This window comes from Nomascus leucogenys, chromosome 24 (assembly GCF_006542625.1).
Source record: "Nomascus leucogenys isolate Asia chromosome 24, Asia_NLE_v1, whole genome shotgun sequence".
Lineage (NCBI taxonomy): Eukaryota > Metazoa > Chordata > Mammalia > Primates > Hylobatidae > Nomascus > Nomascus leucogenys.
Genome location: NC_044404.1, coordinates 15,782,808 through 15,799,035, shown reverse-complemented (window position 1 = coordinate 15,799,035; position 16,228 = coordinate 15,782,808). Strand labels below are relative to the sequence as shown.

Sequence of the window (16,228 nt, the reverse complement as noted above, 5' to 3'; positions counted from 1 at the left end):
CAGTCTCCCATCTATCTATCACGCCTCAGTCTCCCAGCTTGGCCCTCACTCTTTTTTCTGAGACAGGGTCTTGCTTTGTTGCCCAGGCTAGAGTGCAGTAGCATGATCATGGCTCATTGCACCCTCAACCTCCCAAACCTCCCAGGATCAAGTGATCCTCCCACCTCAGCCTCCTGAATAGCTGGGGCTACAGGCACATGGCACCATGCCTGGCTAATGTTTGCATTTTTTGTAGAGATTGGGTCTCAGTATGTTGCCCAGGCTGGTCTTGAACTTATGGACTCAAGCGATGCTACACCTCAGCCTCCTAAAGTGCTGGGATTACAGGTGTGAGCCACTACTCTAGGCCAGTTTGCTCTTTTTAAATGACGTAAATAAAAATAAGCTGGTCCACCCCCTCTATACATTATATAATTTCATTTATTGTTATCTGAATTGTTACTTTCCCCCATTGATATCTTAAAATGTTCCTACTGAGAGAAATTAAAAACATGAATAAATTATCTAGCTAGAAATTTTTCATAGTCGTCAAACAAAGTTTATCTTTCCATACTGCATCTAGAATGATTTATATAAAACTCAAATTCGATCATTTCACTCCTCTGCTCAAACCCCTAGAATGGCTCCATCACCCGCGGGCCAAGGCCCAAGTTCCTTAAAGGAGCATGAAGGTGCTCTGAGGCTCTCATAGGGAGATTCCTAATAACCTCTCTAACCCTCTCCTCTGCTGCTCACCAATGACAACTTCTTACAAAGCAGGCTATTTCATGTCTCCAGATTTCTGCCTGCCTGCAACCCAACCTGGTCCAAGGGTCACTTCTGCCAGGAAGCCTTTCCCAACTCATTAGGATGGGCTCCAACATACTGGAAATAACCACTCGCTTGGGAGCTGCTTGAAATGGCTACATTAATCTATGCCAGGCACAGAATAGATACTTTATATAAATGTTTGAGGATCTATCAGGACAATCTATCATCATTTTAGGAGCCTACAATAGTCTCTGACCTTTTAAGTTAACTCGAACAAATATTTCTTCTATAGATAATGATCCCAGCAGGACAGTCTAGGAATAGCACTAGAAATATGATGAAAATTTTTTATGTTCACTTTCCCTGTATTCTTAAGAGAATTAATTATTTAAAGCAAAATGAGTCTTTTCCTAGTTACTTTGATCCCTAAATTAAGATACTGAAAAAATATATTAGGTGCTTAAATATGGAAATAATAGACCAATGTGAACTTTATCTGGCTTCTCTATTTCAACCTTTTCTTTGTGAAATTCGTTCATATTATTGTCACTGTTAAGTTTCTGAAGTTTCAAAAATAGTATTTGCTTTCATGGAATCTGGCATTTTCCGTAGATACGATCGTTAAACGTATAACCAAATATAATTATATTTGAATAAAGACAAATATCTTCACATGAACAAATTTATGAGCCGGAAAGAAATCCCTAATTATTTCTAACATGTGATTTAATTTTTTTGTTTAGAAAATAGGCAGTGTCATTTTAGGCTCAGATTCCTATGACAGTGTAAGATCTGCAAGATAGTTATTAATAGGAATTAATTCTTTCAGTCTCTGTACTTCATGTTTCAATTTTTAGTCTCCTACAGACTTCACTTACATGATTTAGTTTGAATAATTAATTAATATGTGGCTTGCCTTCCTCACAATGAAACTCAGGCTTGAGAGGACTACAGAAAATGTTCTGTGCAATCAACAGTCCTAGGTACCTCTTAAACTACTTTTCAGCCACGTTTTCCTTGACAGATACTTACTTTCTCCACCAAGTTCCCTGGAAGAAGACTTTCTACAAATTGTCTCAGATTTTCACGGACAACTGCATTGTGGAAGAAGGAGATTTTCCCGTTAATGATTCCTAGGATAGAGGGCGTGCTGTGTGCCCCTAGGTGATGGGCCAGGCGCCTCTCATACCCAGCATGGACCACGCCAATTCCTACACCTGAAAAGAATGGAAGATCCAAGTGAAGCCTTTTTATGTCTCCATGGCAGCTGGAAAAAGTGCTAAGTAATTTTCTGGTGTGAAATTGAAATCCCGACCTCATAGATGTCGTCTTTCCTAACAGACTGTCTAGCATTCTTTCACTGCTGGAATTCTAGATTGGTTCAGTTTTTCTGCAGAGCAATCTGGCAATATGTAAGAAGAGCTACGTGTGTGTGTGTGTGTGTGTGTGTGTGTTGTGTGTGTGTATGCATATACATAAAACGAAATGGGGTCATCTGATACTTATTTCACTTAATACTTGAACAACTTTTCTTGTTCTTTCATCCAACCATATATTTGGAGGGCCACTTACTCTGCTAACACTGGAGACACATTGAATATTAAAGGCCGATAAGTGTACATTTTCTTTTGGATGTCTACTAGACTTCTTAAGCTTTACATTTCCAAAAACGAACCCCTAATCTCCTCCCACAGACCTGCCCTACCTACGCCTTTGCCATTTCAGTTGATGACAGCTCCATCCTTCCAGTTACTCAGGACAAAAACCGTAAGAGTCATCTTTGGCTTCTCTTATCTGTTGCACCCCACATCCAATCTGTCGGCAAGTCTTGTTGGTTTTCTCTTTAGAAAATGTCTGGAATTCAACTGTTTTTCATCACTTTCATTATATGCCCCGCTCTGAATCATCATTATCTCTCCTGCCTATGTTGCTGCAATAATATCCTAAATGCTCTCCCCCTATTTCTCCCTGTCTCCTGACAGTCTGTTCTTAACATAGCAGCCAGGCTGCTCCTTCTAAAACATAAAAATGGATCACATCACTCCTCTGCCCAAACCCTGCAAAGACCCATTTCAGTTGGAATAAAATGCACAATCCTCACAGAGGCCAACAAGACCCTTTGTGTTTGGCCCCTGGTTCCCCATGTCCTCTTCTTCCACTCCTCCCTCAGCCTGCCCCAGTCCCCAGCGTCCTTGCTGTGCTGTGAAGACAGTGGATGCTCCTGCCCCAGGGCCTTGGCGCTGGCTGTTCTTTCAGCCTGAAGTGTGCATCTCCCTGACTTCTGCGTAGCTGACTTCTTTACCAACTTCAAGTCCTGAATGCGGCCTACCTTGACACCATATTTAAAATAGTACTCCCCACATACAACCTGCTCACTTTAACTTTTTCCGCAGTGTTTACCACCTTCTAAGGTACCACCCATTTTCCTTCTGTCAATTGTTTATTGTCTGTCTCCCCTTCTAGAATGTAAGCCTCATGAAGGTAGGGATCCCTTTGTAGTCCACTGATGTATCCCTAACACCAGACCAGAGCCTGGCACAGAGTAGGAGCTCACTGAAACTGGGCCATCAATCTATTTAATTCATTTATTGTTGCACATTGAAGTTGTGAGAGAGGAAAAACAAAACTGTTTTTCCTACTCACACTCAACACAATGCTTTCCCTGATACTCATTGTTTAAGAGATGGCGTCTCACTATGTTGCCCAGGCTGGTCTCAAACTCCTGGGATCAAGTGATTTTCCTGCCTCAGCCACCTGAGTAGCTGGGATTCCAGGCACATGCCACTATGCCCAACTCAATGCTTCCCTTCTGATACCACACGCTGGGGATGTACGGGTTCCCCGTTAATCCTCCAGCAGACACCAATTGGGTATCAACTCAGTTCTGACACTATCTACCCAGAGACAGCATCAGGTCCTGCAGGTGAAGGGTTCAGTCCCGTAAGACTGCTCCCACTTCAGACGCCAGAAGTCCCAGGTTGTGTCCTGTACTTCTAACCAACTGGCTATAAATCAAAGCGTCCCATGATCCTCCTTGGGTTCAACTAACTTGCTCGAGCTGCTCACAGAACTCAGGGGAACATTCCTTATGGTTACTCATTAGGTATAGGGATATTACAAAGGAGACAGATGATCAGCCAGAAAGAAGAAAGGTACATAGTAAGGTATATGGAAGGGTGGGAGCATCCTGCCCTCCCAGGGCTTGCCACCCTCCAGGCACCTCCATGTGTTCAGCCACTTGGGAACTCTCAAACCCAGTAGTTCAGGGATGAAATAGATATATATGTTCATTTTTTTGCCAGTAAATGTGAGGCTAGGACACCCCAGGCGAGGCTCCTGACTCAAACGCCTCTCCCATAGGGGAGGATGCCTGGGCCCTCTACTGTAGGCTCAGCTGAGGGGAGGTGGTGTAGACTGAGCCCACCCCCCAGGAAACCGAGCCAGAGTTCAGGGATTTTTATGAAGGCTTCATCATGCAGGAGTGATCAATCATTAACTCAATCTCCAGCCCCTCTCCTCTTTCTGGAAGATGAGGGTGAAACTTTCAAACTTCTAATCACGGTTTGTTTTTTCTGGTGACCAGCTGCCACACAGGGGCCCGCTAAGAGTCGCCTCAGTAGAACAAAAGATGCTCCTATCCTGCAGGAAATTCTAAGGATTAGGAGCTCTGTGTCAGGAATCAGAGTCAAAGATCAAATACGAGAGCAAAAGATTATCTTAGCACCCCTATTCATCAGGCAATCTCAAGGGTTTTAGGAGATCTGTGCCAGGAACTGGGAACAAACACCAAAATATACATATATTTCTTATTATAAAGCACAATATTAAAAGTTGCTTTTAGCCTAATTCTTAACATTATAAGGAATGCTGACGGGCATCCTTGTATATCTTTGTACATACATCTTTGTGCTCTTGTGTGCTTATTTTCTAATCAGTAAATTCCTAAAATGAAATTGCTGAGTAAATGGCAGGGATCCCAAACTTAATGTTTTAAAACTGCTGAGCAGGCTAAACTAAGCTCTCTGTAGGCTACCTGACTGTGACTGTTGCAGCCTCTCAAGGGCAGGAAAGGAGGAGCCTTAGGAATTGTATAGTCCGCTCCCCTCATTTTACAGATACAGAGAGAGGTTCAGAGAGGTAAAGTGACTTTTCCCAGGTTGCAGAGCTGACAAAATTGCAGAACAAGAATCCAAATTGGATTCTTGGCTCTTCTCTAGAGGTACGTACAGTATACTATATCATACTGCAGTCATTATAAATAACGATGGAATAATGTCAATAAATGGAAGCGCACAGAGAATTATATGAGCAGAAGAAAGAAAAAGAATAAAGCAGGCACATACATTGGGAGATTTGGTCATTCGTAAAGACAGAAGAGACATCACCTAGGGAGGTCAAGTGGCTACAAGACAAAGGCCCAAGGGAGGGATTATCACTTCTTGAGTGCCCTCTTTACCACGCCTAGAGCTTTATATACATTATACTTTTCATACTCACAATCACTCTGCAAGGTAAGTATTGCTATCTTTATGGCCGAGGAAACTGAAGCTGGGGGAGGGTGAGGCATCATGGTTTGTGTGCAGTGGAACCAGGATCTGAATCTAGTTCCAGCTGACCACAAAGCCTGGACTTCTTACTGCCTCCAATGCCCACTTCTGCCCCAGGTTCTGAACATTAGAGGGATCAATTTCTCAGAGACTGACTCACCCTAAATGACCTTACCAGGATTGCTATATAGATTGAACGCCAATTTATGAACTGATCCTGGGAAATACGCCTTTCTAGTAACTGTGCCATTCAGTATACCTTCTACCAGACCGAGCACACACAGAAACCTGAATTAGAAACTGAAAAGTTGGCTGGGCATGGTGGTTCATGCCTGTAATACCAGTGCTTTGGGGGGCTGAGGCGGGAGGATTACTTGTGACCAGGAGTTTAAGACCAGTCTTCACCATCTCTTTCCTATCTCCTGGAGTTTAAGACCAATCTTCACCATCTCTATTTTACCTATAAGAAAACTGAGACATGGAGAGGTGAAGTTTCAGGGTGACAGAGCTGGCAAGTGATGGTGATGGGATCTGAACCCAGGAAGTCTGGCTCTGGGATCTGTGACGATTAACGTGATGAGTCTAAAAAAAAAGTTAGCTGGGCATGGCGGTATGTGCCTCTAGTCCTAGCTACTTGGGAGGCTGTGGTTGGAGGAATAGAATAAAGAATGATAAATATTTGGTGTTTTAAATTTGTGGTTTTTTTCTTTTCTTTTTTTTTTTGAGACGGAGTCTCATTCTGTCGCCCAGGCCAGACTGCAGTGGCGCAATCTCGGCTCACTGCAACCTCTGCCTCCCTGGTTCAAGCAATTCTCCTGTCTCAGCCTCCCCAGTAGCTGGGATTACGGGCACACAGCACCATGCCCAGTTAATTTTTGTATTTTTAGTAGAGACAGGGTTTCACCACATTGGTCAGGCTGGTCTTGAACTCCTGACCTCAGGTGATCCACCTGCCTCGGCCTCCCAAAGTGCTGGGATTACAGGTGTGAGCCAACATGCCTGGCCACTTGATTTTATTTTATTTTATTTTTTTGAGACAGAGTTTTGCTCTGTTGCCCAGGCTGGAGTGCAGTGACTCGATCCTGGCTCACTGCAACCTCCACCTCCTGGGTTCAGGCAATTCTCCTGCCTCAGCCTCCCAAGTAGCTGAGATTACAGGCATGTGCCACCACACCTGGCTAATTTTTGTATTTTCAGCACAGACGGGATTTCACCATGTTGGCCAGGCTGGTCTCCAACTCCTGACCTCAAGTGATCTGCGCACCTCAGCCTATCGAAGTGCTGTGATTACAGGCATGAGCCACCATGCCTGGCCAATCTGTGGTATTTTTCTTCCTGAAAAGATATTTAAAGACAGGTACAATGGCATGCACCTCTAATCTCAGCTACTTGGGAGGCTGAGGCAGCAGGACTGCTTAAGCCCACGAGGTTGAGGTTGCAGTGAGCCATGATTGTGCCATTACACCCTGGCCTGGGCAATAGAATGACGTCTCTTAAAAGAAAAAAAAAAAAAAAAAGCCAGGCGCGGTGGCTCACACCTGTAATCCCAGCACTTTGGGAGGCTGAGGTGGGCGGATCATAAGGTTAGGAGATCGAGACCATCCTGGCTAACACGGTGAAACCCCGTCTCTACTAAAAATACAAAAAAATTAGCCGGGTGTGGTGGCAGGTGCCTGTAGTCCCAGCTACTAGGGAGGCTGAGGCAGGAGAATGGTGTGAACCTGGAAGGCGGAGCTTGCAGTGAGCAGAGATCACGCCACTGCACTCCAGCCTGGGCGACAAAAGCGAGACTCTGCCTCAAAAAAAAAAAAAAAAAAAAAATAGCAAAGCATATGTGACTTATTTCAGAAACATTATTTGATGTTTATATAAATTGATGCTTCTGGCTAATTTGCATACCTGGGGAATTAAAAATACTATACTGAGGCTGTGAGAGGGTCTTCCGTGCACTAGTAAACATCTGTCATACCCATAATTTGAGATGCCAAACAGCTCTCTCTAAGCAATCCTAAATACATATCACATCCTTTAGGGAAGTTCTTTTTCCCCCTCAGCTGCACATACACATTTATTTTCTCTCCACCTTTGAATAGGCCTTAGGGGATGGCACAGAGACAACTGGAAGAACACACCACTCAAATGTGGCTAAATATAAACCTGCTGGTACACTAACCACAAGATGCAAAATAACGTGAAATGAAACAAAAGAACACAGAGCTAAAGCGGAAAAATGTGTATTTTCACCAGTATTTAGGATGACCTTTTTTCTAGACAGTATGAGACTCTTATATACTTAGAAATCCTTGAAAGACAGGAATTAGTCTTTTTTTTGTTTGTTTTTTTGAGACGGTGTTTCTCTCACTGTCCAGGCTGGAATGCAATGGTGTGATCTTGGCTCACTGCAACCTCCAACTCCAGGGTTCAAGTGATTCTCCTGCCTCAGCCTCCCAAGTAGCTGAGATTATAGGCACGTGCCACCACGTCCAGCTAATTTCGTATTTTTACTAGAGACAGAGTTTCAGCATTTTGGCCAGGCTGGTCTCGGACTACTGACCTCAGGTGATCCAACCGCCTTGGCCTCCCAAAGTGCTGGGATTACAGGCATGAGCCACTGCGCCTGGACAGGAATTAGTCCTTCTTTTTTTTTCTTTTTATTTTTTTTTCTTGAGACAGAGTCTCACTCTGTCACCCAGGCTGAAGTGCAGTGGCATGATCTCGGCTCACTGCAACCTCTGCCTCCTGGGTTCAAGCAATTCTCCTGCCTCAGCCTCTGGAGTAGCTGGGACTACAGGCACCCGCCACCACTCCTGGCTGATTTTTGTATTTTTAGTACAGATGGGGTTTCACCATGTTGGCCAGGCTGGTCTCGAACTCCTGACCTCGTGATCCACCTGCATCGGCCTCCCAAAGTGTTGGGATTACAGGTATGAGCTACTGTGCCCAGCAGTCTCTCTTTTTAAACAGGAAGTCATGGTGAATAAATTGCCAAACCCAGGTAATCACTGCCTGATCATCCAAATTGGGTTTCCCTAAAATGATATTTGATTTCAAGATGCTCAACCTCTGGGCCACGCTGGTAGCTCTGCCTGCACCTTCCAGCAAGCACTAAATGTGCTGAGATGATTGAGGTATGTTTCTTATTTGAGTTTCCTGGGCAAAAGGACCATGATTTACTTATTTCTGAAGCAGTACAGGGCAGTGTTTAAGACGGTCAGACTCCTGGGTCCAACTCAATACTGATGCTTACGGGTAGTGTAATAATGAATTAGTTCCTTAACCTTCAATGCCTTAGTTCCCTCACCTGTAAAATAGGGATAATAATAGTGTCTCCTTCATTGAGTTGCTTTGGGGACAAAAATAATGCACAGAAAGCATTTACCACAATGCAAGGGAACTGAAATGTTCAACAAAAATTATTATTATTATATATCTTTTAGTGTCTAATACAGTAATTGGAACATGAAAGTTGACTGAGGAAAAAGTTTCCAATAAAGGTATCTGTTTCATGCGCAAGGAGTTAGAAAATACAGAAGGAATTTCTTGTCATCTTTGTCTACTCCTTCAGCAAGACACTATTCTGTGCTTGCAAATGTGAGGTCGGTGTTAATTCTCTGTGTATATATTTTCTCTTCAACCAAATGGGGAGCTCAAGGTCAGGGATGGTGCTAATTCTGGGCCCTCTTCCACAGCATACTTCTCTTTAAACACTGGATGCTTTTATACACTAGTTTTTACCAGTATGTGACTGAAGGTTCCTTAGCTGACTTCCAACCCCCTTCAAGGCTCAGCTCACAATAAGTAAAAAAATTGGTGCTTCAGAGTCACAGAGTTGAAGAAAGCAGACTAATACATTTAAGAAAGATTTTCAAAAAGGGTTTATAGAATAGGCGATTTAAAAAATTTGCTTTGGGGCCAGGCGTGGTGGCTCCCGCCTGTCATCCCAGCACTTTGGGAGGCCAAGGCAGGCAGATCACTTGAGGTCAGGAGTTCGAAGCCAGCCTGGCCAACGTGGCGAAACCCTGTCTCTACTAAAAATACAAAAATTAGCTGGGCGTGATGGTGGGTGCCTGTAATCCCAACTACTCGGGAAGTTGAGGCAGGAGAATCACTTGAACCCGGGAGGTAGAGGTTGCAGTGGGCCGAGATCACACCACTGTACTCTAGCCTAGGCAATGAGCAAGACTCCACCTTGAAAAAAAAAAAAGTCATCTATATAAATATCTTTCAATGAATAAAAGTATCTTACCCAATTCTTCCAGTTCTTGAACAACTTCTTTCCACACAGGCTCGATATGAATGCAGCTAAAGCACCAATCGGAGGTGATCTTGATGAGGTAGGGTTTCTTGAAGCTATCCGGAACCACTTCATTCACGTAATGTGAAAAGTGCAATAAATACTTTTCGTCAATTGAGTCCCGCCGTTCAGAATTAAAAGGGAAGTGAAAAAAGGATTCATCAAAATAAAAATTTTCATGGAAATGGCGGAAGCGATACTCTCGCTGCTGTTGCTGCTTCTGGTAGCCCTGGTTCTCTCCAGCGTCTCCATATTGATCATAATTTAATCTCTTTTCTTCATTTGAAAGAATCTATAAAGGAAGGAAAAAAAATCTAAACAACAACAAGTTTCATCCAAAAGACTTTTTTGTAAGCAGCTTGAAAGACATAGGAAGAAAATAAATGTAGCCAGGCGCGGTGGCTCACACCTGTAATCCCAGCACTTTGGGAGGCTGAGGCGGGTGGATCACTTGAGGTCAGGAGTTCGAGATCAGCCTGACCAACATGGAGAAACCCCGTCTCTACTAAAAATACAAAAAATCAGCTGGGAGTGGTGGCGCATGCCTGTAAACCCAGCTACTCAGGAGGCTGAGGTAGGAGAATTGCTTGAACCCAGGAGGCAGAGGTTGAGGTGAGCTGAGATGGTGCCACTGCACTCCAGCCTAGGCAACAAGAGCGAAACTCCGTCTCAAAAAAAAAAAAAAAAAAAGGAAAAGAAAAGAAAAGAAATGCAAAAATGATGACACGATTATGTGAGGCCAAGGTTTGAAGGATCCCTTGAAGCCAGAAGTTCAAGACCAGCCTGGACCACGTAGCAAGACTTCGCTACAAAAAGAAAAAAAAAAAATCAGCCAGGCCTGGTGGTGCGTGCCTATAGTCCTAGCTACTTGGGAGGGTGAGGTGGGTGGGAGATTGCTTGAGCCCAGGAGTTCAAGGCTGCAGTGAGCTGTGATTGCATCACTGTACTCCAGCCTGGGTGACAGAGACAGACTGTCTCTTAAGAAAAAAGAAAAAAGATTATGACATAATTAGATATTCTTTTTCTTTTTGAGATAGGGTCTCACTCTGTCACCCAGGCTGGAGTGAAGTGGCGTGATCACAGCTCACTGCAGCCTCCATCTCTCAGGGTCAACCTTCCATCTCAGCCTCCTGAGTAGCTAGGACCATCAGCACATGCCACCAGGCCTGGCTAATTTTTGTATTTTTCACCATGTTGTCTAGGCTGGTCCTGAATTCCTGAGCTTAAGCGATCTGCATGCCTCAGCCTCCCCAAGTGCTGGGATTACAGGGCGTGAACAGCCACCGGGTCCAGTCAATTAGATATTCTAAATGCAGTCATTCAAAAGAATGAGAAACTCTTCTTCATTAGAGAAACATTAAAGAACATTCAAGACTAAAATATTTCAGTTTAGGTACTCACGCTCATCTTGGCATTAAAGATTTCAAACTACCACAACATTAAACACTTCAGCAAAACAAATAAAACATAATGTTGATCACCAGGGCTCAATGACAAGAAAATTGACCTGGTCATACCTGGTGAGTTGGACTAATTCAAACCAAGATAAGAAAAGCTATGAACACCAAATAGCTATAGGCTAGTGCCTTGTCTGTTAGTTGACTTTGTTTTACAAAATAACTTTGAAGTCTAAAATTCAGGAATCTGTTTTAGAATGATGATGTGTTATTCTATGAGCTAAGCACTGTCTGCTGAAGGACATTCCCTACACCAATCAGAAAGCCACTGAATTCTCTTTGATGTATATTCCAGACCAATCTACTTAAGCTGACATATTGGAAAATTATTGAAAATCTTGTGTTTAAATATATTTGTTACCTTGCACCACTTTAATAAATATAGGCGATTTGGTATGTGATTCTTTAATGCAAATTTCTAAGAAAGCAATAGAGACACATACAGACATACTCAGGGTAATTCTACAATTCTAGTTAAAGCCTTTAAAATAGGCCAGTTTTTCCAAGAGCTGAAGTGTTCAGGCACTTGTTTTGATATACTGGAAGTGGCCAAATATGTTCTATCATTTTTTATTTTATTTTTTGAGACGGAGTCTCTCTCTGTTACCCAGGCTGGAGTACAGTGCCTCAATCCCTGCTCACTGCAGCCTCCGCCTCCTGGGTTCAAGTGATTCTCCTGCCTCAGCCTCCTGAGTAGCTGGGATTACAGGCATGTGCCACCACGCCTGGCTAATTTTTTTTTGTATTTTTAGTAAAGACAGGGTTTCAGCATGTTGGTCAGGCTGGTCTTGAACTCCTGACCTCGTGATCCACCCACCTCGGCCTCCCAAAGTGCTGGGATTACAGGCGTGAGCCACCGCATCCAGCCTGTTCTATTATAATCTAGAAACTGCATCAAGGGCATGGAGAACATGACCTTTCTGAGAACTTTACAAAATTCATCACCTCCTAAGGCATATTTTATAAGAGCTAATGGATGCATCACAAAGCTGGACACCATACCTCGTAAGCCTTACTGATTTGAATGAACTTGTCTTCTGCTCCAGGATCTTTGTTTTTGTCAGGATGCCTGAAACACAAATGGGCAGGCAGTGAGAACAGATTTAACTTTTAATGCACAGTCATTTAATGTCCTTGTCCACAGAGTTCACTACAGAGGCAAATGGAGGGCTATTTTGTTAGGAAAGTTTCTTAAAATAAATGATAGAGGCAATCAGTTGCTTTACATGACTATAATCAATGAAACTCTGAAACAGGCGATTTTTTTCCCAAAGCACTCAAGCAGGGCACGTTTTCAAAGCACCATAAAATACTGCAGCATTTCACAGAGGAAGGTGGGAAATGGTGCATGTCTGTACACTGCTCCCAAACACTGCTAAAGCTGGCTGAAGGCTAAATCATTTATCCATAAGAACCCATGTCTTCTCCTAGGATGGCAACATTCCATCCCAATGCTAGAATGATATCGGGATGCTAGAATGCTATTGTTTCTTCTGATAACACAGGTAGACACGAGAAATAGGTTTTAGGATAGACTAAATTCATTTAGTAACAATCAGGTTTCAAACTGCACTTGTGTCTGACTTTCAAAGTAGAACATTTTTCATTATTATTACGATTGTCTTTTACCTGGGTAAAGATTTCAAGGCCACTTTTTTTTTTTTTTTTTTTTTTTTTGAGACAGTGTCTCACTCTGTTGCCCAGACTGGAATGCAGTGGTACAATCTTGGCTCACTGCAACCTCTGCCTCCCAGGCTCAAGCAATTCTCCTGCCTCAGCCTCCCGAGTAGCTGGGATTACAGGCCTGCGCCACTACCACCCAGCTAATTTTTGTATTTTTAGTAGAGATGGGGTTTCACCATGTTGGCTGGGCTGGTCTCAAACTCCTGACCTCAAATGATCCACCCGTCCTGGCCTCAATGCCACATGTTTAACATTTTTTGCCATGTTGTCCAGGCTGGTCTCAAACTCCTGGACTCATGCCATCCTCCTGTCTTGGCCTCCCAAAGTGCTGGGATTACAGGTGTGAGCTACCACACTCGGCCAGCTTTGGAGATTTTAAAGTTCTGGAAAGTAAGGGCTAGGTTTACTTCCTTGAAAGCCCCTAAGACCTAAATCAGTGTTTTATACAGACCGATTTTTCAATGTTCACTTTTAGAGACTTTGTATGATCACTTTTGGTAACTTCTAGTAAATTTCCTCTGACATAGGTTCTGGAAAGAAAAACAATTCACTGGGAAGCAAACGACTATTAAGGACACACCAAGCACATTGGAATAAAAAAAAAAATCTACAACTTAATGGATTTATTCTAGCAGGAATGTGTTTGAATGAATTATACCACATATTCTGATTTCTCTACAAATAAGGAAACTCCAAATTGTTGACTGTTGAGTTTAAAAATCATTCCTTCCTTAACCATTTAATCCTTGCTATAAGTATTAGTGGGGGAAAAAAATCTCAGCTAGTCATAATGAAAACAGCATGACTTAAGGAAACGAGATGGAGACTCCAAAGCATTTCTGGATAACAAAAAAAACAAAACCAAAAAAACCAACAAAACCAACCAACCAACCAAACCATCACGCTGAAGACTGAGTGGATCAAAAATTATGCAATCATACAAATGAAGATTTAACATATAGAACTCTGTAGAAGAAGGGTAGGAAGTGGCTTTTTAGGAGAATGAACCAGAGAGAGTCTTGAGGGCAGCTAGGTTAGAAAACACAGATCCTGAAACAGAGGAGGGCAAGGCTGAAGAACATGGAGGAAACCACAGCACTTTCAGCTGTATTCATACGGAATACTTTCCTAATTGTGGGAAGACACCACAAGATTGAAAACATAAAAAAAAAAAATTCAGCCATAGGAAAGTATTGTCCAATGCTATTTTCAGTTAATATGAAATTATTTCAGGAACTGCAATATAATACACAATCTTTAAAATTCAAAGTAGAGGAAATATTGCATGTAGGATCTACTGGCTCTCTAGTTACCTCTTAAAGGAATAAAAACAAAGATAGAGAAGGTAACACAGCAAAGAATTAGACAAAATAATTTACTGTTTGGTTTACTGCATAACCATGTCACACCAATCTGCCATTCTTTGGGTGGGAGGAGTTATTTCTTTTGCTAATGTGGATAACAAACAAAAAGTACCTACAATAAAACTTAATTATTGGGAGAGAAACATAGTTTTCCTAAGGGAAAAAGTAACGTCAAATGGTTTCACCAAACAAAGGAAAATTCTTAAGCAGTCTAAGAAACACTTAGTAAAATGTATCAGAGGAAGGCTCCAGATCCAATTCAACAAGTAACCACTTCCCCCTGCTATAGCTCATTCTGAAAAGTCAAACTGGGAAACACTGCTATTTTCAGTGTATATCAAGCCATTAGTAAGCAAAACTTAAACTATTCCAAGTGATAAAGCATTGTCATAGCCAAAACCGCAGAAAATAATCGTAGAGCAAAATTAAAAACGTAAAGTAAAATTTTAGACTTTTACTGGATGACACACTCAATACATTTCTGTGGTGATGAATTATTCCTAGAGAGAATCTAATTAAAAAAGAGAAGAATATGACTCATTTAATTAATACCATAATACCCTTTTCAGCTCTGGAAGACAGAAAAGTCAAAGCTATACATTTTAATAGGTCCCACATACTCAAGCTGTCATTTGTGTTCTTAAAATATTGTCAAAGGCTATGCCCTGTCCAAAAGAATGTTGTTACCTTATGAATTAGCTGCAGATTTATATATTTTGCTTTAAACATAAAGAGGCAAGAGTCTGAAATGATGTAGAACATAACCTTGGTATAAAGAGTCCCTGGAAGGAGGTCATGTATAATTAGAGATTGTTTTTTTGGCATCCAATTCTGGATTTCTCATGGAATATGGTCTAAAATATTTGTTTAAAAAATATATTTTCAATCATCTTTACCTTTATTTCAACCAGTTTAATGCTAAAATACACCTGTTCACTGAAGCAGAACAATGTCAGGCACCGTCATGCATGCAGTCCGCATCACGCATCACCTCAATGTGGCAGTTTTGCTTCTGGATACCTTCCTACTCACATTCAGCTCCTCCCCAGCCAACCACTACTAGCACACTCACCCTTACTCATGCCTAGATGTGTAAATGATTAAAAAACAATAAAGCAATGGACTATTGATGCAGAGTATCAAACTAGGGAACCCAGAAGTACCACAGATTTACCAACTCTAAGCCTCCATCTTCTCATCTATAAAACAGAGACACTGGCCGAGCATGGTGGCTCACGTCTGTAATCCCAGCACTTTGGGAGGCCAAGATGGACGGATCACTTGAGGTCAGGAGTTTGAGACCAGCCTGGCCAATATGGCGAAACCCCATCTCTACTAGAAATACAACAATTAGCTGGGTGTGGTGGTGCACGCCTGTAGTCCCAGCTACTTGGGAGGCTGAGTCAGGAGAATCTCTTGAACCCAGGAAGCACAGGTTACAGTGAGGCAAGATCGTGCTACTGCATTCCAGCCTGCGCGACAGAATGAGACTCCGTCTCAAAAAAAAAAGAGACACTGATATCCTCCTTCACAGGCTCATTATAAGGTTTAAATGAGATAAAAAGCATAGAACCAGGAGGTTAGCGTGTAGTAGGTGCTCAGTGATGGTACCTGTCTCAAACTTTCTTCCATTCCTCATGGTTGGTACAGCCAGCTTGGAGTCATCTGTATCCTTTCCATCCTTTCCTCCTTCTGCTGCTCCCCCTCCATCTATATAATCCAACACTTCTGCTTCTTTGGCAGGGCCAAGGCATTGGTGGAAGAAACTGATTACATCTGTCCAAAGTTTTAGATTTATTGCTACCCTGCTAATTGCTATCCTGATAACTACAGGCAAAATTACAATTTTCTGTAAGATTTTTTTTTTTGAGAGGAGTCTCACTCTGTTGCCCAGACTGGAGTGCAGTGGCGTGATTATAGCTCACTGCAGCCTCGAACTTCTGGACTTTTTTCTTTTTCATAGAGATGGGGTGTCATTATGTTGCCCAGGCTGGTCTCAAACTCCTGGGCTCAAACGATCCTCCCACCTCTGCCTCCCAAAGTGCTGGGATTACAAACATAAGCCACCATGCCAGGCCAATTTTTTTTTTAAAGTAATATATAGTCAGCCCTCTATATCTGTTGGTTTCACAT

At 42.4% G+C, this 16,228-nt stretch overlaps 1 protein-coding gene and 1 non-coding gene across 5 annotated transcripts in view; both read right to left on the bottom strand.

The window, feature by feature from the left end:
* DNAJC16 (DnaJ heat shock protein family (Hsp40) member C16) overlaps positions 1-16,228 on the bottom strand; it is a 50,453-nt gene that overhangs the window by 30,959 nt on the left and 3,266 nt on the right. For all 4 annotated transcript variants that reach the window (XM_012498572.2, XM_012498571.2, XM_012498573.2 and 1 more), the window contains 3 exons: positions 12,051-12,117; positions 9,544-9,883; positions 1,783-1,967 (listed from right to left, as the gene is read on the bottom strand). In XM_012498572.2, the coding sequence (XP_012354026.2) occupies positions 1,783-1,967; positions 9,544-9,883; positions 12,051-12,117 (592 nt within the window). The remainder of the gene's footprint in view (positions 1-1,782; positions 1,968-9,543; positions 9,884-12,050; positions 12,118-16,228) is intronic.
* LOC115833121 lies at positions 4,054-4,193 on the bottom strand. The gene has a single exon (XR_004028562.1).